This window comes from Chelonia mydas, chromosome 10, assembly GCF_015237465.2.
Source record: "Chelonia mydas isolate rCheMyd1 chromosome 10, rCheMyd1.pri.v2, whole genome shotgun sequence".
Lineage (NCBI taxonomy): Eukaryota > Metazoa > Chordata > Testudines > Cheloniidae > Chelonia > Chelonia mydas.
The window spans coordinates 4071330-4097381 of NC_051250.2; the positions used below are offsets into that span (position 1 = coordinate 4071330).

General features: G+C 43.1%; 1 protein-coding gene across 3 annotated transcripts; it reads left to right on the forward strand.

Moving 5' to 3' along the window:
- The first annotated feature begins 2243 nt into the window (after positions 1–2243).
- On the forward strand, positions 2244–25944 carry ZNF598 (zinc finger protein 598, E3 ubiquitin ligase). 3 transcript variants are annotated; one of them, XM_043523292.1, is made up of 13 exons: positions 2244–2378; positions 8830–8942; positions 10950–11079; positions 13459–13670; positions 14977–15194; positions 15759–15876; positions 17427–17462; positions 18056–18234; positions 19098–19179; positions 19941–20695; positions 22012–22147; positions 23411–23555; positions 23737–25944. In XM_043523292.1, exons 1-13 carry the CDS (start codon positions 2376–2378, stop codon positions 24082–24084), a joined length of 2475 nt encoding a protein of 824 aa, XP_043379227.1. In that variant the 5' UTR covers positions 2244–2375; the 3' UTR covers positions 24085–25944. The 3 variants fall into 3 exon arrangements, with proteins under 3 accessions (XP_043379227.1, XP_043379226.1, XP_037765895.1); XM_043523291.1 differs by having other exon boundaries at positions 2246–2737; XM_037909967.2 differs by lacking the exon at positions 17427–17462 and having other exon boundaries at positions 2269–2737.
- Positions 25945–26052: the final 108 nt, after the last annotated feature.

Below are 26052 nucleotides of genomic sequence, written 5' to 3' on the forward strand. Positions count from 1 at the left end.
TCATTGCATCATCACGGGGCCTTGAAACATTTTTGAATTGTCCGGTGACTACAGGTGCAGGAGGGATCCCATGAAAATTGGGACCATCTTGCCAATGCCAGGAGAGATGGCAATCCTTGGGTTAATGGGAGTTAGGCACCTGTATGTCAAGTGAGGTGGGGAAGCAGATCTCTGGTAATATCCTTTATCCCAAGTGAGCTTGATGTCTCATCTGATGATGCCCAAGATGGGTCATCTGAAGGGGACTGGGGAGAAAAAAGGGGGGATCCTGAAAGACTGAAAAAATATACTAGTATCTCTCACTTTATACAAACTCCCAAGAAGATTTTTTATTTTCAGATTAACACAGCTGCTCAATCCACGTTAAATCCATTCTCTGTATTACTAGAGGACCCTCTTCTGTTAGAGGTGGGGCAGTTCTCATCTCATTGAGGCCCATATGTGCAACATAGGCCTTTAAAACATATGATCAGCCCCCAGTGTGAGGAACACAACCACAAATTTCCCCATTAAAGAAACAGACACACCGATGGTTAATTCTGGCTCACATCACTAGCTTACCTACCAAAGCCTTAAAACAAAACCTGACCTTCATCAAATGTTCTGATTCTGTGTCACTCTTTGTAGCATGTATTTACACAATCTCTTAGTGGCTTTTCACACTACATAGTTCTTAGGATCTGTAACATTTGGCACTATTGTAAGTAACATCTTTTCTATATATATTTTAAATAAAATGTTTTAAAAACATTTTAAATTCAAAGTATGGACATCCTGTAGATCAGTGGTTCTCAATTTTTCCGGACTACTGTACCCTTTTCAGGAGTCTGATTTGTCTTGCGTACTCCACGTTTCATCTCACTTAAAAACTAATTGCTTCCAAAATCAGACATAAAAATACAAAAGTGTCACAGCACATTATTACTGAAAAATTGCTGACTTTATAATTTTTACCATATAAGTATAAAATAAATCAACTGGATACTAAATATTGTACTTACATTTCATTGTATAGTATATGGAGCAGTATAAGCAGTAATTGTTTGCATGAAATTTTTAGTTTGTACTGACTTCGCTAGTGCTTTTTATGTAGTCTGATGTAAAACTAGGCAAATATCTAGATGAGTTGATGTACCCCTGGAAGACTTCTGTGTTCCCCCATGTTGAGAACCACTGCAGTAGATTATATATGCTAGTCAGGATTCGTATTCAATATTATATCAGATTGAGAGGCAGGATTGCTGATCTTGTCCATTGTGGGCTAAACATGTCCGTCAAGTTGCCGTCTTGATCTTTCACAACACAATAGGATTAAAACTTGTTTCAAAACATAGTCACGCTATGTTAACTGGTCATCACGCTGCAGCGTGGTGAGGATGCTTCCAAAACCATCACCACAGGTTGTGAAAAATATTGTGTCATAGACTGAGTGCCATATCTATCCTGACCAAAAGCTTGAGATACAGGATTTCCGGGATTTCCTCAGCTCTACAGGGCTGCCTTGGAACATCTCTGGATTTTTGGTAGCGCTGGGATGGATGCCAAACCGTGAAAACTGCATTGGATAGAATAAGGGGGCAAGGATGGAGAGTCCAGGAAGGGCACAGAGTGAATACTCCCCTTTGGAAGTATTGCCTGAATTCGCTTTACATAGGCGACTGGTCACTTTTCTCATTAAATGTATCTGATGTCAATATCTTCTCTTTTTTACAAAGGCAGAGAGAATCCTCAAGGCTGGGTGGGGTATGGGAGGGCAGAGGGGTCATCTGAGGAAGCATTTCACTAGCCCATTGTAGGCGGGAGGCAAGGTGAGTGCCCAGGCTCCCAAGTGAGAAAGGCTGAGGCTGGTTTTTAGGCCCCAACCCCAGACGGCACAAGGCCCTGTGTGTGGCTGTTGCCTCACAAACCCTGAGGCCAGGGACCAAAAAGGTACAGGCCACCTGTGGGGTCTCCTGGTGCCGTTCGGCCGCTCCCAAGCCCTCAGGCTGGATCACCAAGACGAGGGGTCCCTTCCCCGGGGTGGTTGTCATAGTTACGGTGGGTTTGCACCTCTTGATGGTAAATATTTGATTCCAGCCCTGAAGCCCCCAAGGATTGGGCTGAAATGTCCCTTTGGGGAGGACTCCAGTTTAGTGGAGGTCAGTCAGCCAGGGCTAGAGGGGGCACTGGCAGCGGAGGCACTCTATAGTCATTCTCTATGGTTACAGAGACTGATGGGTAGAGAGACGCCGGGATGGAGGGAGGCGCTCTAGGCTGCGTCTCTATTGTCAGACTGCTGGAGGAGTGCTGGGCAGCGAGATTAAGGAGCGGCGACGCTCTAGCCCGCTCTCCTTGGCCGCGAAAGGGTTGGAGCTGGTACTCTCAACGGGGACTCTATGGTTAGGCGAGGCCCGCGCTGGCAGCAGTGCGGTGGGAAAGGTGGAAGGCCGCGCTCTGGGCGGGCACCCCGGCTCTCTATGGTTGGAGCGGCGCTCTAGGCCGGCCGGATCTCTGTGCTCCGGGCCGGTTGCTAGGCTGAGCGGGGCCTAGGCCGCGGCGTGTGCGGGGCGCCATGGCCGCCTCCCCGTCCCCGTGCCCGGCGGGTCCCCCGGACGGGCTCTGCGTGCTGTGCTGTGGGGAGCTGGAGGTGGTGGCGCTGGGCCGCTGCGACCACCCGATCTGCTACCGCTGCTCGGTGCGGATGCGGGCGCTGTGCGGGGTGCGGTACTGCGCGGTGTGCCGGGAGGAGCTGGGCCAGGTGAGCCGGGGGGAGCGCTCTGGAGCGGGGCCTGCCGGGGCGCGGCCGGCCGCGGGGAGCCGGGCAGAGGAGGCGGCGGCCGGGCCGGGCCGGGCCGGGCGAGAGGATGGGGGGCGCTGGGTGGGTGGGTGGAGTAGCCCCGATGAGAAGGGGGAAGGCGGCCCCGGCTGGGTCCCCTGGTGCAAGCCGCGGGGCAGGGTTGGGGCTGGGCAGGGTGTGATTTTTTCCCACGTGTACACTCGTCTCCGGCCGGGTCCGTCTCGCCCGGCCTGTCGGGCTGTGGGCAGGGACGCTGAAGTAGCTGCACCTCAGGTCGCTGCTGTGGTTTAACCACGTGTTGGGGCCGTTTAGACGGTGTCATGCCATCGCGTGGTCAAGCCGCTGCTTTAAGTGAGCAGCCTGGGGGGGCGGGGGGGGGGTCTGGAGTATGGGACTCCTCCTTTGGGGGCCTTCAGATTCCGCGCCCCCGATCAGAGACACCTCAGCGCTGGGGCCGTCTTGGAAATCCCTCTGGGCTGCCCGGTGCACAGCTCTGCACAGTCCACGGGGACTCGCCAGGACATCCTGCCTCCCTCTGAATTGCCATGGGTTCTGTGCCGCGGAGCTAGGATGGAGAATCCTGCCTTGCTAAATATGGGAACATGTTCCCACGGAGAAGGGCTAAGTGTTATTTATCATTCCAGAGACCATCTGTCTGTTCTAATTGGTGTGTGAAGCTGTCACCACTATAAACGCTAATTAATGTAATAAAGAACAAAGTCTGCCTTATATAGAGAGGGTGGGGACCCGGATCCACCCTGTTTGTCTGGTAACACCCTAGAGACCAAGATACACACAGCCAATAGTATAAAAGCCGGTTTAGCTTGAGGAAGGGAGGTTTCTAACAAAAATATCAATTTGGGAATTAGTGTGTTGGGACTCATGGAATTGTAGAAACCCTGACCATAAAGTTTACTATGTCAGCTTGTTAAAGTAAACTTTAATAGAAAAGAGGTTTGATGGTGCATTCCCATATGGTCACACAGCTGTTCTGGACATGGGTTCTACTTCTGTGGGCCACTAAAATGCTGAACAAATTTGTGCTGAAGGTCAGATTATGGGGATGATGGATCCTAGAATAGTTTATGGCTAAATCAGATCTGTAGTTAGAGAGATATTCTTTATATTTCTTTCACATAGAAAAGCTTTCTAGCTTCACTGCTTGGTATATTGCCTGGCGTTGAGCTCTGCCCCTAATGATGCAGCTACTGTTCAGGTGCAAAGAGAAGGGTATTGAAAAGCAGAGAACGTATTAAGAGATTATTTCTCTTCTTTGATTTTTATTTTAAATATTTACGTAAACCTGTCCTTGTTCCCTAGTGTTAGTATTAAGGAGACACCAATAACTCTGCCTGTCGCCTTGCTGGATTCTTGCTCTGATTTTAAGCTTGGGGGAAGGTGTTTTACATGCTCTCTCTGGACTTGCGCAAGTCCTGCATTACAGAACATCGTGATGGTAACATATTTACTTTTACAGCTCCTTCAAGTAGGAGGATTCTGCAGTACTTTCTTTAAAAAAGGGAAAACCTTATCTGAACTTTAATGTGCTTTTATATGTTGAAATTTACTCCTTTTTTACAAATCAGTATTGCAAACTCCTACTGCAGTGCACAAGAGCAAGTCAGCTGGATCCAGTTATCTAATTGCATTGTCTGAAATGTCTCTTTGGAGCTTGGAAGAGAAGCAAGAATGTAGCAAGGTGGCAAACAAACTTATTTTTGAAACATAAGAAAGTTTTCTCCCACTTGCATTCTTCAGAGAGGATGAGATGATTTCTGGGTCAGTGCAAAAGGCAATATAGATAATGCTTCAGCATGTACAATATCCTATTATTATTATTACTTCCAACGTACACACTGAGACAATGAAATGTGTTGGGTTTTCTGACCTGTGAATTTATGCAGGGTGACTTTGGAGCAGCCTCTGTGTGTTAGCTTTCTGCTGCTCAACAGACCTCTTCTGAATTTCTGCCTCCCTTCTCAACAAAATTTTGACTTGTCCAGACATCATCCTAGTATGTAGTTGTGGAGTTAAAAGATATTGGAACCATACTGAACAACTGAACTTCCCAGGTAGTTGGTCCTGAAGAGGCTGATCTTCTCCCATTGTAGAAACTACTTGCCACTTATGCATGCTACATTCTTTGCTGTCATGGTTCCTCACTGCTTTCCTAGTTCTCCATTTTTGCAGACTTAAATCCGTTTCCAGCCACTGGGTTGCCCTTCCTGTCTGCAGTTCATATTTTCACTCCTATTTACTCCATTATTCTATTACCTGTCCTCGCTTGATGTTAGATTTAGTGTATTTTCCATCTACTTTTCTCAGAGTGTCAATATCTGCAGGCATTTCTCTTTGCATAATATTAAGAATATAATCTTGGGGGACTGGAAGTGCCGGGGAACTAATCAGCCGTTCATCTGTAGGTTGGAAGTTTGAATACAGCCAGGGTTGGTAGTAAAAAGAAAAGGAGTACTTGTGGCACCTTAGACACTAACAAATTTATTTGAGCATAAGCTTTTGTGAGCTATAGCTCACTTCATCGGATGCATTGGTTGGTAGTGACCCTCTGATGGCTGGTGATTGATGTGGAATGAGTTTGAAGGATCTCAGTCCAGTTCCCAAAGAAAAATGTTCAGGTCACTAAGAACACAGTAATTAATACTTTTCATTGGCAGTCTCAGTAAACAAGTCAACAGCCTTCTTATCCTGAAAGGGAGGTTCTCTGCGTCAGAGTTGAGGCACCTTGATGGCAGCACGGAGAAGCTTGCACTAGTGCTTCCTGTTCTATAAGTAAGACTTCACTTTCCAGAGCTGCAAGCTGTTTTTCAAGAATGTTAAATTCACATTTAAAAATTGTCAGCCTTCAAAATGTTTTTTGTTATTTGTGCAGCACTGACATGGGGAGAGATCTGAGCCATTTAAGGAATAAGAATTAACACCCGAATTGAATGATTGAAATGGTATTCTAAAAATGAATTGTAGGTGCTAGGAAATGAAGTATGAACAGTTGTTTTTTCCTTGCCAAATGAAGAGCTCCTCCCAAATAAACTTCATTGGCTGCTTTTCAGTTGCTCTAATCATTTTAGCAATGTGAAGATCTTTTAGCAATGTGCATAAGAGACCCAGAGTTTGTGGAAGCCAGAAGTCCATTGTTTGTTTGTTTTTCCTCACTACTACATAAATTTATTAACAGTAGTATAGAATGCCACTTTATTTAAAATCCTAGTTAGGGATATTGATATGATTTTTATCCAGACTACATACATCGTCTGCAGCTCTGTCTTTGTCTTGTTGTACTCTGATGGTTGAAGATCTTGTTTTAATCCCCATGGAGGGCAACCTGGGTGAGGAAATGCAGCTTGGTAAATATGTAAATATGTAATGAGTCAAGTGCATGTGGTTTTATCCACATGGTGGAATGAGAATAAAGCTGAAGTACGTGAAGCAGGAGAGTGAATAAATGTAGACATTCCACATTCACTTAGTGATGATCACAACTATGGAACGTGAAGTTAAACTAACAGCAGTGCAAGAGAAATGATTATTTGACGTTAAACTGTCTGATCTCAGAACATAACATTTAAATGAAGGTGGTAGTGGAAAGATGAGTCTCCTACAAAGAAGCTTAGAGGGAGTTGAAGGTAATGTTGCTGGGGAAAGTATTTTAGAAAATGGATAAAAGCTTTGTCTCAGTCTGTGGTGGTTTCTGCACATGTGAATAATGCTTCACATGGGTCTGCTTCAAGGCCTGGGATAAAAGTAAGTTCTGTGAGTAGCCTTTACATCAGTGGTTCCCAGACTAGGGGCGTCGCTTGTTCAGGGAAAGCCCCTGGTGGTCCGGGGCGGTTTGTTTACCTGCTGCATCCGCAGGTTTGACTAGTCGTGGCTCCCACTGGCCACAGTTCACTGCTCCAGGCCAATGGGGGCTGCGGGAAGGGTGGCCAGCATGTCCCTCGGCCAGTGCCGCTTCCCGCAGCTCCCATTAGCTGAGAATGGTGAACTGCGGCCACTGGGATCTGCGATCGGCTGAACCTGCGGATGCGCCAGGTAAACAAACCAGCCCAGCCCGCCAGGGGCTTTCCCTGAACAAGCGGTGCCCCTAGTTTGGGAACCACTGCTTTACATATTCCCACTCCGAGGATGTGCTGGCAGTGCAGCTTGGATGGCGGAGCGTTCTCCTGCCCCATCCCTCCCTGTTCTCAAACATTCCGAGGGCAAGGTTATAAAAGGGGGTTTGCTGTTCCAACAGCCTGCGTTCCGTCCATCTACAGTTGCAGCAGACTGGAACCACTCCGGCTGGCTAAGACTTGTGTGCCTACCTGTCTGATGTGGTGGTACGCTTTCTGTTGGTCCTCTTCACACTGTCTGAGGCTGAATGTGATGTCGAGTACCAGTGTGTTCAAACATAGTGCATCTGTAACTTAGGTTGAATTGCTTGGCAAGGAAAGAGCCTCTGCTGTAATTTAAGCGTGCTCACAGGGATAGACCCTAGAGTTGTAGACTTATTACCCCTAAGCATCTAGTTTCATGCTGCTGCTGCTGATTATGGCCGCTGTCCAAGGGAGAAGCAAACTGAAAAATTTCTCTCTTTGCTGAAACCAGCTGGTCTTAGCCGTGTGGACAGGACATTAACCTTTGCAGCTATTCAGTTTTATAGTAATTATTCACAGTAATTGCTATATTTTGTGGGCTCAGCTTTTGTTCCTTATGCCATCTTTCACCCGTTTGAATTATTTCAAACAATCCTTTTATTGTAATAATACCTGGCTCTTATATAACACATTTAATCAGTAGCTCTCAAAGCACTTCACAATTTTTAGTGTATTTAGCCTCACAATACCCCTGTGAGGTAGTACTAAGGCATAAGGAAGCTAAGTGACTAGCCCAGGGTCACACAGGAAGTTTCTGGTTGAGCAAGGTATTGAACCTGGGTCTCCCAAATCATAGGCTAGTGTCCTAAGCATTGGGCCATCCTTTCTCATTTATAGTTGCTCCAGATATCCTCTTGGTTTTTCAGTGGCGACAGACTTCTTTTTTAGCCCCCCTGTCGTACTGTTGTGGGGGGGGGGGGGGAAATCAGGATAGGCTGTTGCAAATGAGCTGTGCCGAAAAGTAAGTCCCTTACTGAAAAGAGTGGAGCTATGGGCACTACAGCTGGGTTGCTTCGTAGACTAGGTCTGGTAGTAGCACAGTCTTTGTGTGTGATCAAGAAAGGCAGCTGGGAACGTCAGTGTGACTAAATCTTCTCTGGTGACACACTAATGCAGACGGAAGTGGCAAAAGTAATGGTCACAGAATCCGCATAGTGTTTGGGGTGAATGAAAGTAGGTTTAAAGGTGAACGACAGTGTAGTGTGTGTAACGGAGTAAGAAAACAGGCCGTACTTGTTTGAGTCTCATGCACATTTAGGGATGTGTCATGGAGAAGACTGTTTTGGTTAAATTAAATTACTTTGGAAGAAGCCAGTAGACTCATAATGATCATACTACACGCGCGCACACAGTACCTCAGACCTGCTATTGTGAGGTATTTCATGAACAATAGCAGTCCTAGTGTCAACTGAAAAACAATTAGAGATCTACTGTAACTTGTCTGAATTGGTGCAGGTGATTCTGACTGTTGCGTTATTGGTGTGATTCCTTTGTGTTTCTCTGTTTCTTGGCTGGCTGTTTATTAGGGAAGAGAATTATGTTTCCTTTTTATTGGGCTGCTGGTTTATTTGTAAACAATACTTACGTAGGATGCATCTGAATTTACTAATCCTTTAAAAAATCTTTTTTGCATTTTTTTTCTGATTGACTCTTGTTAGCTTGTTTCCTTGACAAGACTCTGGCTTATGTTGCTGATCACTTATATCATAAAAGTTCACTGTATTATCTCCCAGCAGCACATGGGGAGTGGGGTGGGAAACAAGTGTTCAGTATGTCTGGGATTCAATACACACTTACAAGTATTCGTAACAAGTTTAGGTTATAATGGTGATCGACTGTAGACCAAAATAACATACAACTTCGTATGTGCTTTCTCTAACCTTTCCTGTTTGTTGTCTGTAGGTGGTCTTTGGAAGGAAGCTTGCATCTTTTTCAACAATACCAATCAACCAGCTGCAGCATGAGAAGAAATATGACATCTATTTTGCTGATGGAAAAGTTTTTGCACTGTATAGGTAAAACATAGCATTCTGTTCATCTTCCTAGCATTATCATATTTTCCCTTGGGTCATCTGAGCAGTGGGCTTTGCTACAGGAAGAACACCTAGGAGGTGACCTTGATTATAGCTGTGGTTTTGCCTTCGCCTAACAACCCTGGCATCTTCAGTTGATTTCTGGGTATATTGAGTTTGTTCAGAAAGATGAGGGTAGACAGATTAGAAAAAGGGTCCCAGGCAAGTCTGTACAGAAGGTAGCCTGTGACTTTAATATGAGATCTCTAAAATAATATCTTGTCCTCCAGTATGCAACAGGAAATGCATGCTGCCCTTAGGTAAAACAGTGCAGACTCAGCTTGTGGAAATTTTATTGCAATGTGTGTATTTTGTACCATGCTGAAGAATGGAGAAAATTGAACGTGTGTGCCTGGAAGTGTCCAAGAGACCTGGGGCTGCAAAACGGACACCTCCTTAAGACTGAAATCCTAGGTCTTCAGCAGCTTAATATCTGATTTGTCATTAAAAGTCACTTTTCTGTCTTTCCCACCTGTGGCCGTGAGCAAGATGCTGAGTGACCTCTACTCCTTATATTAGTGCTGTCTCTGTTAGTAAGAACAATATCATCACCTGATTTATTAATCGTGTTTTTTCATAGTGTTTAAGAACCAACCAAGAATGGGGCCTCATTGTGTTTGTATAGTGCCTCACATGGAGTAGTAGATAGTCCCTGCCTTGAAGAGCTAATTAGACAATACAGACACTGGGGGGAAAGGAGTGTAACACAAGCAGAATGAACAATGGGATGGCAGCAAATGTCATGTTAGTTCAGTGTTTGTTTGGGTTTTTTGTGTGGATTCATTTAGGAGGGGGATCAGCTAAATGGAAAGATAAGTGATGGGAGACGGGACATGGAAGGGCATAGGGCTGAGGAGTAAATGCAGCCAATGCCTTTTCTTGGAGACTAGTACAATGCATTCAGCCTTGTTTGGTCCAAGGATGGGACTCTGTAAGTGCATTGGTATTCTCTTACCGCTTGGCGTTTGCTGGATTGGGTAGTGGGTTTGGTGGCCTTCTGACTTAGAATGGAAAATGGAAGTATGTTGTGGGATTTTGCTAGACTAACTGTGTGAGGAGTTTTCAGATAAGTGAGATATGGTTCCACTGTACTAAGTGTTCCCAGAAACATGTTGCTTGTTGCCTCTTATTATTAGTAAATGACTGCAGGGTAAGTAGGAAATACATTCTGATTAATAAATTTCATTTGCTCTGAGCAGTTGCATTTTGTAATGATGTGTCTGGTTAGAAATGTCACATTTTTTGAAAGCCAAACCCAGTGATTTGTTGCTGAGGTTTCTGAATGCCATGAATAGCTGCAGAATGACAGTAAGGAGCTAAACCCATTAAACTGTTCCCTAATAGTGGACTGTGTTTCTGCTTCTGCTGTCACCTTGTAGAATGGTACTTTACTTGTTTCCTCTTTCAGTATCAGGGCTCTTCTTTTTCCCCCCCTTACACTCATATTGAATTAGCTGCAGATGAGGTCACTTTTCAACTATATAATGTAGATACAATATTGCATGAGGTTATCGCCTGTCAAAAAGATTTAACTTGGTTGGATTTTAACAAATCACAAATTAAACTGCAAACTTTTTACCATTACCTTTGGAGGAAGTTGAGAACACACCCTTGTGTTAGAATGCTCCAGCACACTACAGTCTGCTCACAGGCCGTGCACTCTAGTATTGTATCACCTTTCAAGCAGTAGTTGTACTGCTCCCCCTCCTGATATTCCAGCTTCCATGTAGTTTACTTCAGTTTTGCTCCTGGAATGATCGAGGGTATTTTGGAATGAGCATAATCCTAACCTCCGTGAGTTAGAAATTGCTGTGACAGCTTAAAAAAGTAACACTCTGTTGCTAATAAAACACTTTTGTTTTCACTGTAACATTTGCTGAAGTGTAGGTTTTTTGGGATAGGATTTGAAATAACCTTGATAAACCTTCCTTGAATATCTTTGTCCTTTAGGAAGCTACTGCAGCATGAATGCCCTCTGTGTCCAGATGTGCGGCCCTTCAGCACCGTTGTGGATTTGGAACAGCACATGAGAAAACAGCATGAGCTCTTCTGTTGTAAACTATGTGTTAAACACCTGAAGGTGAGCCATAAAACTGTGCTTTACGGCAGGGAAAAAGAGACTTCATTGCATGGGAATCTGTGTAAACTAAGTTTGTAGGAGACTTGCTGGAGAGGGAGGGGCAGAACGGAAAAAGGACACGGTGGAGAAATGGAATCAATGACCCAGTAGAAGTTTCTTCCACCTTGCCAATTCTGTTTGAGTGACTTGTAGCATTTTATAACCACCACTTGTCATAAATTGGTTAATTAAGGAAATCTAAGGCTTTCTGTCTGGATTCTATTTTAAATATATATATCTTTATAGCCCAGCCATCTCAAAAAACCTTATGATGTTAGCTCCACCCCAGGTGTGGATTAATGGCATGGGTCTAATTTCCTGCTTGCAGTCTCATCAGAAAGTCTGACTATGGAGATCTGCTTTCTGTAGAACCTCTCTCTTTTTTTTTTTTTTTGTATTGTTTTTTTAAAAAACCCAACCAAAAACTAATTCTAAAAAAGTTCAGAGCCAATTCAGAGAACAAGGTGCATCATAGGACCTCAGAGTCCTCCTCAAGAGCAAAACCAACTCAGAAGTATTTAGAACTTGCAGTGAGTTCATGTATATGATGAGAAATCACCTGAGCAAGTTAAAAGGAATAGAATTGCATTTCATTACCCTGTGTGGCTGTGCAGAGGCAGATATCTTGTATCTTGCTATAAAGTGGTGGTGACATGGGATGAAACAGTTGTATGTAACTTGCTCACACACAATGCAATCGCTGACTGTTATAACACCTGTTTTGCCACACTAGATTCCACTGGAAAGCTGAGCTGTCTGTAACCTTGACAGGTCAACCAATTTATTTGAGCATGAGCTTTCGTGAGCTACAGCTCACTTCATCGGATGCATGCTGTAGCTCACAAAAGCTCATGCTCAAATAAATTGGTTAGTCTCTAAGGTGCTACAAGTACTCCTTTTCTTTTTGCGAATACAGACTAACACGGCTGTTACTCTGAAACTTGACAGGTCACTATACAGTGGAACTTAAAACTGCATATTGCCATCTTTTTTTCTTACATGGGTTCTGTTTTTAATGGCCATTGTTATGTGGCCTGCGATGTGCAGGAGGTCAGATTAGATTATCGTAATGGAGATGGTCTTAAAGTCTGAGTCTGTGTAGAGCTAGACAGTTAATACTTTATACCATCCGAAAGATTAAATTTGAGCTTTCAGAGTAGAGAGCAGCGCTCTCGCCGAAGTGGTTCAGCTAAAATCACCAGCTGCTGCTGAAAGAACACTTGTAACCTCTAACCTGACTGATACTTGTCAGCACTGGTTAATGAGGGAAGGAATTCCTTCAGAGCATGAAGAAAATATATTTGTTACTCTTCACGCACAATTCTGTGACTACGTTTTTTACTTTCGCAGATACTGAATAAGAAATACCAGGCTGGACGCGGGCACTTAAGTAGACAGTGGATAGAAAGAATGGGTCTGTAGTTGGTTATTGATAAGAAACCAGAGCAGTAATAGTATCTAGCACTTGCACAGTGCTTTACGCTTTCCAAACACTTCATAAACATTTTTATTCTGGAGAACTAAATGTGGACAATGCCCATGGAAAAGAAGGTCCTAGTTCCATTGAGAATTAAAGCTGCTCAGTCTGCTGATGTTAATGAAGCCAAAGTAATCCCTGCCCAAGATGAGTTTAATACCCTTGGTCTAGACAAGATATATATTGAATATCTACCACCAGTTTTTGGAGAGTATTTGTCAATGTTAATTTTTTGGTTCGCTTTCAAACAGTTACATCAAATCAATGCCTAATGTCTTTTGTATATATGTGTATTTTGTTGGTAGCCTCGGTTTTATAAGCTCTCTTCCTAGAGAAACAAATTCCATGCCAGTAGTGACAAGATATTGGCTAGTGGTGCAGCAGTTGTGGACTGAGCCAATGTTTGTGTATAAGCATGGCACCCAGTAGCTGTACGAGGACTGTTACCAAATGCATAACAGCTGACTCATTTCATTTACATTTTCCCAATCTTGGGTAAGCAGAATACTAAGTGTTTTCAGAAGATGGTTTAGATTTAAAGACTTTTCCTACAGAGTTTATAACCCAAACTGTGCTACATTGTTAGCGCATGAAACAAAATTTACTAGGAGAAAAGTGGAACTGACTGGTCTGTTTTCATTGTTCCAGGTGTGTGAAATGTAAATGAGATTTAAGTTGGAAAGGGACTTGAATTCTTACGCCCATTCACGGAACCATTTAATCACAGATTGTTCATAGCTTGAAAGTGGGAAATTGCTTTGACTAGTAACGTTGGCCCATGACATCAAGATTGGTAGAACCTAATTTACTCCATCAGTAAACTGCGTAGTTCTCTGTTGACATGAGGTAATTCTTTCTTTAAGATCTTTACACATGAACGTAAGTGGTATTCTCGCAAAGACCTCGCTCGACATCGAATACATGGGGACCCAGACGACACATCTCATCGTGGGCATCCCCTTTGTAAATTTTGTGATGAGCGTTATTTAGACAACGACGAGTTATTGAAACACTTGAGACGAGATCACTATTTCTGCCACTTTTGTGATTCAGATGGTGCTCAGGAATATTACAGGTTTGTGAGAGTGGCTGACTTGGGTTTCTTTTAATTTAATTAAAAGATTTAAATCTTGATGGAAAGGTGATTGCATCTGCTTTCAGTCTCTGAGAGTAGGTTGTCCAAAGGCACCCAATGCAAGAGTGAGCAGATTGCTTTTGATCCTTGTTAGAATTTGCATTGAGGATGGAACCCTGGGACCGACAGACCCCCTTTTCTTCTGTTTGGCTGCTTGTCTCTTCTGAAGCCAACAGAGACATGCTTTACTGAAAATGGGATGTATGTATTGCTTAGCGCTATATCAGTGCAAACGGAGCCATTGAGCTTTAAAAGTTGTATAAAACTGTATATATGAATGAGAGATCCTGATCAGACCCTGTGCTGTGCAGTGAATTGGCCTTAAATGCTGTGGCAAGAGGCAATCCCTCTGAACTCAGCAGCAGTCCTCAGTGGCAGACTGGAATGCTGAGCCGCTATGGCTACATTTACCTTTAATAAAGGAAGGGAGGTTTGTAAAGAAATATTTAATCAGTGCAGCAGCTGGTCTCTCTCTTTGTGTTTAAAATCAATGTATTTACTGCTCCCTCACTTTCAGTTTCTAAGTGAATTTGCTGGTACTTAATTCTCATGGGGGAAGCCTGGGGGTTTGGCAGGTAATTGAGCCATATTTGGGAAACTAGCCTTTGAGACTTAGGAAGACACAATGGATGGTTTAGGATTATTGGACAAACGCATCAGATGGATGTTGCTGATGATTATTTCACTACAAATAATTTAAATATTGACATTTAAACTGTCATCTTTAGGGCTCCATATTAAAGCACTACAATGAGTGGGACAGTTCACATGTATGAGATCTTGCTTCAGACTGTTTGCAGATTCAGACAGCCCTTCATCCATTTATATCCAGTTCATGCTTTTAAGGTTTCTTCACAGTTCAAGGCTAAAAACAAAAATTAGACTCTGGAGTGCAGTTCTGTGAAAGTTTCTGCAGCTCTGCTACATAAGCCCATAATAGCCAACAGTCTAAGATTTATTTGGTGAAAAGTAGGTCTGAATAAAAGTTCCTTTTATGGAGGAGATTTTGTGCAGGGCTAATGTGACATGGTCAGTGAGGCATCGTGCAGTGAATTTGGTTTAACTTCTCTGAAACATGCATTAAACTGTTCTGTGTCTTGACACACAGAGAAGTGCGTGCAGAAGGTCGCTGTTCTAGAGTTTGCAAAATGGAGTGACAACACTCAAAGTGTTTTTAAAGAATGAACAATTTTTTTAAGTTGACTGCATTGCTGAACTAACCAATCAATGTCTGCCCTCTTCCCAGTGATTACGAATACCTTCGCGAACACTTCCGTGAAAAGCACTTCCTTTGTGAAGAGGGACAGTGCAGTACAGAACAGTTCACTCATGCTTTCCGTACAGAAATAGATTACAAAGCACACAAAACAGCCTGCCACAGCAAAAACAGGGCTGAGGCCAGACAGAACCGACAGATTGATCTTCAGTTCAGCTATGCTCCCAGGCACCAACGGAGGAATGAGGGTATGTCACACTGGAAAGACTAAGTTGCCAGAAATACCTTCTTATTTCTTAATGCTTTGAACGTTTTCAGAAACTCGGTGTGCAGGTTGGCCATTTGTGGCCTGAAAACTGCTTACATCCCATTTCAAAATAGGGGGATTATTTTCACAACTGACTTTCTGATCTACCTTAGAATTGCTTGGGATACAAGTAATATGAATGAAGGGAGTGATAACCATGGTACTCCCAGAGGTACATCTGGTAGTAAGAGTGGGGCAATACCTGGATATTTTTTATGTTATTGGAAGCTGTACATAGAAATCTCTGCACATCAAGATGAAATTTGTCCTAAACTTGAATCACAGTCCCATAAGATATGGAATCCATATACTGCTAATGCATTTTAATGCAATAATGGTAAAGGCTAGCTGGTTTTATAAAATCAGTGGTTGCTGATTGAGAGTCAGGAAAGGTCCTTTTGTACTAATATATTTTAGTATCTTTCAATCATCTATGGAGCGATGGTGTTACATTCCTAGATTAGAAAAACAACTGAGCGAATGATTGGATATGTCTCCTGGTCAGGTGTTGTGGGTGGAGAGGACTATGAAGAAGTTGACAGATATAACAGGCAAGGACGACCAGGTAAATCGGGACTCCGAGGAGGGCAGCAAAACAGAAGAGGGAGCTGGAGATACAAGAGGTGAGTAACCCTGTGTGCTGTAGAACTTACTGCAGGGGTGAAATATTTTCTTATTTCTTAAATGATATAAACTTGTAAAGAGTGATAAAGTTTGTGGACGATACCAAGCTGGGAGTGGTTGCAAGTCCTTTGGAGGATAGGATTAAAATTCAAAATGAGCTGGACAAACTGGAGAAATGGTCTGAAGTAAATAGGATGAAACTCAATAAGGACAAATGCAAAGTGCTCCACTTAGAAAGGAACAAACATTTGCACAATACAAAATGGGAAATGACTGCCTAGGAAGGAGTACAGCGGAAAGGGATCTCTGGGTCATAGTGGATCACAAGCTAAATATGAGTCCACACTGTAACGCTGTTGAAAAAAAAGTGAACATCATTCTGGAATGTTGTAAGCGAGACACGAGAAGTAATTCTTCTGCTCTACTCTGCACTAGAAAGGCCTCAGCTGGAGTATTGTGTCCAATTCCGGATGCCACATTTCAGGAAAGATGTGGACAAATAGGAGAAAGTCCAGAGAAGAGTAACAAAAATGATTAAAGGTCTAGAAAACATGACCTATGAGGGAAGATGGAAAAAATTGGGTTTGTTTAGTCTGGAGAAGAGAAGACAGAGAGGGGACATAACAGTTCAGTTTTCAAGTACGTAAAAGGTTGTTACAAGGAGGAGGGTGAAAAATTCTTCTCCCTAACCTGTGAGGATAGGACAAGTAGCAAGGGGCTTAAATTGCAGCAAGGGAGGTTTAGTTTGGACGTTAGGAAAAATGTCCTAACTGTCAGGGTAGATAAGCACTGGAACGATCTCCATCAGGAGAGGACTTTGTCTAATCTGTTTTTAAACACCTGTCAGGAATGATCTAGTTATTACTTAGTCTTGCCTTGAGTACAGGGGATTGGACAAGATGACCTACTGAGGTCCCTTTTCCAGTCCCACCTCTATGATGGTATTTTGGTGGGAGGGCAGGAGGAAAGTGAGGAAAATGAGGAAACTACAGTACCAACTCCTTACATAGGGATCAGAGTAACAGCCGTGTTAGTCTGTATTCGCAAAAAGAAAAGGAGTACTTGTGGCACCTTAGAGACTAACCAATTTATTTGAGCATAAGCTTTCGTGAGCTACAGCTCACTTCATTGGATGCCATCCGATGAAGTGAGCTGTAGCTCACGAAAGTTTATGCTCAAATAAATTGGTTAGCCTCTAAGGTGCCACAAGTACTCCTTTTCTTTTTAGATAGGGATGTGACTAGTTTTCATTAGAAGTCTGGGCACCACGCACACAATTAAACAAAAGTATTTTACATGAAATTTTGACTCTCTGCACTTGCCAAAGTAGATGAGCATTGTAATCTTAAAGTTATCCTAAACTCTCCAACATGTGGGTTAGTATAACTGAGGATTTTCTGGTTTAAGATAATAATTTTCATTCCTGACTTTTCTGAGTAGGATTTTCTGAAGTAACTGACATGCCTTTGCAGGCTTAGCGGACCTTTTAGGTTTGGGCAGTCATTAAGTTCCTGTTCTAAGGATCGTGCTTTTTTTATTGAACTAACAGGTCTGTGGTTGGCCTGTGCTTTGGAAAAAGAAGAGGGTTAAGTATTGAAATTAAATTTCACTTTGTCTCCTTTCATCCACACAATATCTAAGAGCTTTATACCTACTGTATGTCTATTTTTCTTTCTTGCTGGGCAGTCAGTGGTGCGTTTGTTACTGGTAACTTCACTGGGAAAATCCATCTCCAGGCACCATATACGTTGGTGTGTCGCATGTGGATCTTGCATGTGTTGGAAGTTCATGATGAACCATATTACACTGGTTTACTTGGACATACAAATGAGGTTTTCGTACCTTAAAAATGAATGGGAGAGACTAGTGTTCCCATGCATCTCTGATATTCTCATCCTGGTTCATGCTGTACTTAGATATTGGTTATCACCGTATGTGGAATTTAAAAGTCTGGTGAATGAATGTTGCCTGTTTCACCGAGCCTGAACCTGGATGTGATGATATGAATTAAGTTGAGTTTCACTTGCAACCTTTCCCAGCAGGTGGCAGCATAAGGCAGTTGACATAAAGTAGATTGAATGTGAAATTTAAAGGTGTGGGAGTTGGAGCGAGAGACAAAGGTGCTTAAAAGCCCATTAGTCCTTTCTGTTAGACCTAAAAAACTGTCCTGTCTTATAGAGAAGAAGAAGACCGAGATATTGCAGCAGCAGTCAGGGCATCAGTAGCAGCAAAACGGCAAGAAGAAAAGAAACAGGTAGAGGATAAAGAGGATGGCAGTCGAGGTAAAAAAGAAGAATTGAGGGATCCAGAAGTGTCCAACACTAAGCGAGTGCCAAAGCCTTCAAATGAAGCCACAGGTTAGTTGTGTGCGTGTTCTGATGGCTGTAGAGAATTCCAACAGGCATGGGCAAAGGTGTGAATGGTTATGGAATTCATGGCAAAGAATTGATTTTGGCCATTAAAGAGACCAACCCAGCTAGTCTGCCTTGAAACATATCTGAGTGTCATTCCTTCCTTTGGGATTCTGGCAATGTGTTCGTATTTAAAATGGATCTGGGCAGAAATACTCGAACAACCAAAATAATCAAACCAAAGTGTGTACAACATCCTGATTTGGCGTACAGACACTGGTAGGTTTAGATTGCGCTCCTTTCTAAGTTGGATGTCTCCCTTAGTGTGAAGAAGTTAATTTCCAATATTGGTGTAAAATTGCTAGAATCGGAAAGCTAAGGCCTGCCATGTTGTGCTTTTTCAAGTGAGGTCATTTTAGGCTTTAAATATTATATACTAAGTATTGGTGTTTTAATGTCATTCTGTAACCTAAGTGCGAAACGTTCCTGTTACAGTATCATAAAATACATTGAAGACTCGTATGGCATTAACATCTCTATTTATTCGGATTATATCTGGAGTCAAGAATCAAACCTGTCATACATAAACCAGTGGCTTAGTGTCACTCTTCTTGACTATAGTTAATATGCTGCAAGTTAAACCCAGGATATGGGGAAACAGTAGCAAATGTAGTTATCAGAATGGAAAAGTGCATTTTTACATTAGTTTAAAATGCACGTCCATTTTTCTGAATTAGAATATCACAGTCAACAGTGGCATAAAGTACGAAAACCGGAATTAGTTATGGTGTCCTGATGCTCGTTGATAGTTTCCAAGCGGAAATGAATGAATTTTAGTTAAGAGCATTTCTTTGGTCTTTTTGTCAAAGTTCCAAAAGAAGCAGCTGCTAATGGTGCTTTAAGCCAAGATGACTTTCCAGCGATTGGCTCAGCAGCAGGGCCTCTGCAACGGTAAGTTTGTGCAAGATCATAGCAAAGTGAAGTCTGGTTTATAAGCTCACTTGGGTTCCGAGTTTGGCAGATAATAGTTCTACGGGTAATTTGAAGTTAAATTATTTCTGAGAAATTACTCTCCCTTCCCCTAAATTCTGGCTACGCAAACCTCCCATGTGGCCTTCGTGGGACTGCTTGACGAGGTGTAGGCTATCACTTCCCATGTCTTGCTTGATCTAAAGGTTGCTTCAAATAAGTTTCTAATCATCCCATATCCCATCCTCTTGGACCACTACTCTTTTCTAACCCTGCAGTTTATCTCCAGCAGATAGCCAGCACGTACTGTGGGAGCATGGATGTGTGTCTTCCTCTGAAGCCAGTGGTGGTCCTTAAAGGGGCTACCGGGTGACCATCTCAAAGTTGGTGGCTACTGGAGTGCCACTCTAAAGCCTGTGGTTGCTTCTGCTGTGTACCGGTCTGGAATGCAAGCCTTCTAAGGCAGTGTCCAAGTCCAGACCCAGACAGTGTGCTCCTGAAGTCTCACTAGACTTGCAGTGTGACATCTCATGGGAGGGCTTTTGTAACCCATGACCTATTTGTAAGCACACATGCATTTTAATTTTACCCACAATTACCTGTGAGTCTCAACGCCTCCGCTAAATGATAGTATTTTTGAGGGAAAACTGCAGTTAGATGTTGAGCTCTTTCTGCCCAGTGGATTTGTGCCTCCTCTGTGCTGACCTTGTGACTGCTGTACACAGTGTTTTTCCTTCCCGCAGCTCTGCTCAGCCAGCATCAGTGAAGCTGAAGGAAGAAGACTTCCCAAGCCTTTCCTCCTCTGCAGCACCCACCATCGCTTCTGGGGTGTCTTTAACATACACGGTTTCTGCCAAGAAAACAGCCTTTCAAGAGGAGGACTTTCCGGCTCTGGTGTCCAAAATGAGGCCTAATGCTAGAACAGTGTCTAACATCACATCTGCATGGAGCAACAGTTCCAATAAAAGCGCGGTTAAAGCTGTCACTTCCCTCAGCTCCAGTTCAAACCATCTGGCCAAAAAACCAGCACCCTCGAACAGCAATAAAGGAAGCAGGAAGAGCAGTAAACTCTCCCTGTCAGATGACGAAGACAGTGGCAGTGGCCTGACGACCCAGGAGATCAGAAATACACCGACAATGTTTGATGTATCCTCCTTGCTGGCAGCTTCCACCTCACAGACTTTTACTAAAGTGAGCAAGAAAAAGAAGTTGGGAGTTGAGAAGCAAAGAGCATCATCTCCCCAGCTGCCAGAGGAGACTTTGCTTCCTGCATCGGCTTTGGAAAAACTGGCAGAAGCTGAGCAGACTCCAAGTGCCCCTGCAAATCTCCACCTCTCCGACAGATCCGCAGCTGTCATGAACGGTCACTTGGAAAAATCAGTAGCAATTTGTAATGCATCCAAAGAGCCGCCTGGCCTTAAAAAGCCTCCAGTGACTTTATCTCAGGAAGACTTCCCAGCACTCGGGAGCTCGGGACCATCTAGAATGCCACCACCAGGTAACCCCTGCAAAAAGTCCCATTCTGACTAGGTCAAATAAATGGGCTAGGTGAAACGTGCAAGAGAGAGGAGTGGCTTCCATGGGTAGCCAAAATTACTCTTAAAATGGGAACAGTAGCTCGCAGGGCTAGAGAGTAAAGTAGAAACATTTTAGCCCAGCAAACCGCATTGAGCCGCTTGAACTCCTCCCCTGTGGCCCTGTCCTGTTAAAATTCCATTGAAATGTTGGGAAATACCTGCCTCATTCAACAGCAGAGCTGCTGTGTTCTGTCTGGCACTTAAGGTAACTTGTAGATAAGCAGCCAGCCTCCGAACACTCCTGCTTGTCTAATGAGTAATACCAGGTGGACCTGTGCGCTTGGGTATTCCAAGGGCTAGTTTAGAAGCTCCTTTGTGGAGGGACAGTTTGTCTTCCTACTACGTGTGGACAGTAGCTAGCAGCACGATCATAGTACAAATAATAAATACACATAGGCTTGATCCGTCAGTTACTCTAGCTTTACGTGGATGTAATGCCCTGGCTTTTAGTGGTGCTATGATGGGTGTAACTGAAGTAACACAATAGTGAATCAAGCCCCTAGAATTGTGTAGTTTAATGTAGTCTGTGTGCATAGCGAATAGATAGGGCAGTTCACTCATAAACACAGACCTGCTGCCTTCCTAGTGGAAAACTCATGCTGAGAGCTCTCCCAGAGCAAAAGAATGACCTAAATGGCGGGGAAGAATCTGCGCTTTGGAGGAAAGTATCACGGAGAGGTTGAGAGCTGGTAGCGACTATTTCAGATTGCGGTAGTTCAGTGTCTCTCCTACACCCAGTGCAGCACAGGGCAGTTGCATCTCATGAAGGTGGCAATGCCCCAAGCCTTGGTAGTAGAGCTCTCGGTTACGTGTAACGCCAGATGGCAGCCTGCTGGAAAATGTCGGTTGTGTGGTTCAGGTGGAGTAAAGCTGTGACCTTGCCATTTGTTCCATTATGTAAACGTGTGTTTTCCACCAGTGCGTGTTTGCACTTCACTTTCTGTTGGAAGCAGTAAATCAATAGTTAGGGCTTTAACTTTGTGTCAGAAGAACAGTCAGTTTGTAGCATCTCTTGGTCGGACTAGGATCAGTGGCCTGTAAAACAGCAGATTAATCCCTTAGTTTGAATTGTCTTCAGATACATTGGTACCTGTTTAGCTGTTTGGATCTTATAAATGGTAATGTATCATGTCTGCAGACTTTTGAGGGAAGGGAAGGAGTGGATCTGAGAGATGACTGGCTGCGTAGCATAGACAGTGCACTAACTTCCTCCCCATTCTGTGCTATTTTAATCTAGGCTTTAACTCTGTGGGGCTATTAAAGAGTCCCCCTCCACCTCCGGGGCTGTCAGTGCCTGTTAGTAAACCACCTCCAGGTTTTACTGTAATTCCATCCACCAATGTCTCTGATCCTGTCACTACATCTCTGAACGAGTAAGTAAAAGCGCTTCGAGAATTCACATTAGTGTACACACAATCTGTGTTTCAGTTCCTCCATGTAGGGGTTCTTAATATTGCATGCTGCTTTGGGGCAATTAGCCTGAACAGGTGAGGTTTAAGAGGCCAGCAGTATACAAAAGTAAGGGCCTGATTCAGATCTCTGTTGTAGGGTCTGGAAGTCAGATTCCTGGCGATGTGTAGAGACGTAGGTGTCAGTTACATTTTGGTAGATAGGTCTGAATCTGAGCAAGTCTAAACAGATGCAACATGTATGTTTTGGGGCGGGGGACCAGCTCAGACTCCCTCATATTTGTCCCTAAACCTACAGCGAGAAATCCTTAAAACCTTTGCATAGTGACTCCATCTCACCAAGGGAAGCATGACTTGCTGTCAGAAAAAGCTGTTCACTTCTAGTGTTGCACAAACATATGAAAGTTCCTTGCAGAAGACACCCACACCCATAGGTTGTAAACACCAAGCTGAATTTGAAAGTGGGTTTTTAATTATCTGGGATTTGTGGAGGTTCCAGCTGATGCCACCATGCTGTTTAAGTAACTTGGGCAGTGGGTTGGGTTATGATAGTAGATCAGAAACCTTTTCCCATTCTGCTTCCGTATTGGCGTATCAGAATCCTTACTGCTGGAGCAATAAGCACAGTCTTGAATTTGCCTCCACTCTAGTAGTTGCAATATACTGCTGCCTTGTAATAGATCACTATGACTCACCTACTAGAAAGAAATATTTGTCTGCATGTGGGAACTTGCTTTTGGGGGGAATTTACGAAGTATTCTAAATGCCACTCTTGGTTCTGATCCTTTCCAAGGTTGGTCTCTTTGGCCATGTCTACAGTGGGATGGGAGAAGGGGCAGGGTTTTTTTGTTTTCCATTAAAATTGCTACCATGAGATAACTGTCATCCTCATGCAGACATTTCCTGTTGTAAATAACTCCCCTTTGGTCCCAGTTAGTTAACACAGTGTATGAAGCATGTTTCAGATCAGGCGAGTTTGGATCAAGACTAGATTAAACTTGCATTTTACGTGTTCACCCCATCTAGGAAGAACTGGGAGCATTGGCAACATGCCCCTATCTCTGTGGGATGGGTGCATGTTGCCAATGGGAGTTCCGTGTATAATTGGGTGAAGCAGTAGCATACCCCTTGGTGAGAGATTGGCAAGGGCCATTGTAACAAATCTAAGACATTTTTCAGTCGCTTGCCATTGCATGAGGTGTTAATTCACTTTCTTTCCAAATGCAGGCCAAAACCCTGTCGAGGATCTTACTTGATACCTGAAAATTTTCAGCAAAGGAACATTCAGTTAATACAGTCTATAAAGGAATTTCTTCAAAGTGATGAGTCTAGATTCAATAAATTTAAAACTCATTCTGGACAGTTCAGACAGGTAAGTAGTGGAAACCCTTAGAAATGTTTGAAGTCCTACTTGGTTGTCAGCTCATTGAGCATTGAGGCAACAAATGAACAGTGAGGTTGCGTGGTTAGAGGTACCGAGGGATGAATTTCACCCTTGGTCAGGATACTCTTTCTTTTCATTGCTAATTGTCGTGATTCTCTTTTAACTAAAGGGGCTGATTTCTGCGGCAGAGTATTACCAAAGCTGCCGAGAGCTGCTTGGAGAGAACTTCACGAAAATCTTTAATGAGTTATTGGTGTTGTTGCCAGACGCAGCTAAGCAACAAGAACTGCTTTCTGCTCACAATGACTTCAGAATTAAGGAGAAACAAGGCTCAAACAAACCCAAAAAGAACAAAAAGAATGTCTGGCAAATGGACTCTGCTTCTGACCTGGACTGCTGCATCTGCCCGACGTGTCAGCAAGTGCTGACTCAGCAGGACATAGCCTCCCACAAAGCTTTGCATATTGAGGATGAAGAATTCCCTTCCTTACAAGCAATCAGCAGAATCATCAGTTAGCTTTCACAAAGACCAATAAAACAGTCTCAATCTTAAACGTGCACTTTTCGGAACGAGGTTTGACAGTGTAGTGCGGCCAACTGTGAGGGCCAGTTGAGTAGTCTTACACAGGTTAGCATTGGGAGGTTCAGTGCAGCCCTGCCTAAAAGAGGCGTGTAACAGGATCACTGGACTAAACCTGTATCTAATTAACACCCAAAATGTTAGGTTCCTAAACACCTGATTGGAAACAGGCTAACATTGCAGGTTCGTCAGACGAGTGGCCACCTTCCACCTTGCAAGACACTACAGTTAAAGGGTGGAACTATATCATTGTTATTGGTGGAAACAGCTCTGCAGTGTTTTCCTTGCTATTCTGGTTACAGCTAATATTCTGTCTTTGTGGCTACAAAGAGTGAGGGAGGGAATTGGTGGAGAGTTCGGGAGAGAGATGGAAGCTGCTACACTGGTGAATAAGACCATTAAAATGTTGCTGTAAACACCTGGCTGTTTATATAGCAAGGAATATTCCTGGCTGAAAGCTGAAATACTGCTACTTGAATTGGACTGATCTTTCTCTGTGAGTAGTTGAACCTGGGATTTGAAGTTGCCTCTGACTTTCTATGTAATCGTGTTCTTTAAAGAAACTTATTTTGTAGCACTGCATGTAGTAAAGTAGTGTTCAAAGCTTTATTCTCTTCAAAGGGCATTTTCTTCACCATAATTTTATTTAACAGCTGCCATGTTTGATTTCTTGGATGTGTTAATGCAAAACAAACGGCATATTGGAACATGAAATGCTGCTGGTCGCAGACCGTTCTGTTATTCTGCAGTGCCTTTAAGTGCATGTATCTCTTTACAGTGGTCTGCACTGAAGAGGATAAGCTGTTAAGAATTGTAGGAGTGTGTTACTTCCTTGGACTCCCTTGGTGACAACAGTCTGGAGGAGCTTTGCTCCTACCACTTGGCATTTATAAATCCCAACCGGAGAGGCTGGGGGGGGGTATCATCTGAAGCAACTCCTCCAACAGCAGCTTTCCTGCAGTGCACTTTCATAGCTGTAGCTTCTTAGTGTCTGATACACACCAATCATGGCAGACCATGTTTAATTTTTAACACATAGGAATAGAAATTAAAATTAATTTTTGAGCGACAAGACAGTGCATTTATTTAAGCAGCACTTTGATGAAACTGAGTTTGAGCTGTTGAAGCATTAGTCTTGGCTACAGAAATTAATTATCTTTGCCTTCTCTTTTATTATTGATTTTGCTTGATGCCAGACTGCACTATCTGTGGGTTTTTTGTTTTCATATAACTCAGGATATTTTTGAATACCTGATCTTGTACCATTATTCATAGGGCCAGGCTATATCCTCTGAAATGGAGAAGAAAAATGATTTTCTAAGGGGTGTACCTTGTTGCATGATGGTGTATATGATGCATGTATACATAGCAAGGGTTAATGTTTTCAAATTATTGTTCCTAAGTTTTAAATCTCCATTTCTCCATTGCAATAGAGATTGGTATTTTTACGTTTGTCATGCTACCACCATTAAAAAGTACTTTTACTATGAAGCACTTACATGCTTATCTGCTAGCTGCTCATAACACTTTTATAAGCAATTGACCCATGATGTAAACTGCTTTCCCCTTGTCACTTAATTTGGTTTGTTAAAGTTCAGAGGTGATGAAATGCATATTCTTTGAAAGAGCATCTTATGTCTTCCCTTTATTTTCAGTTAGTTTCTTCTGTGTTATCAGACAGTTACGTAGTCCCCACCTAGGGGATTGAGAACTTGAAGTGACCCATTTATCTAGCCTGATGTCGGTTCATTGTTCCATGTGCTCACATAATTAAATAAAGTATTATTGGAGTTTTCAGGCCACTTCTATTAATTTTTAAATCTTTATTGAAAATAAGTTGCAGTTGGTACACGGACACTGAAAATACACAATCACAGATTGTTCTTTCAAAAGATCAATACAAAA

What these genes read in the sequence shown, in the direction of transcription:
- ZNF598 (XM_043523291.1), top strand. Translation starts at nt 2,552, where the DNA reads ATGGCCGCCTCCCCGTCCCCGTGCCCGGCGGGTCCCCCGGACGGGCTC. An exon ending in GGTGCTCAGGAATATTACAG is followed by an intron (nt 13,671 to 14,976) that starts GTTTGTGAGAGT and finishes CCCTCTTCCCAG; the next exon opens with TGATTACGAATACCTTCGCG. An exon ending in GCACCAACGGAGGAATGAGG is followed by an intron (nt 15,195 to 15,758) that starts GTATGTCACACT and finishes TCTCCTGGTCAG; the next exon opens with GTGTTGTGGGTGGAGAGGAC.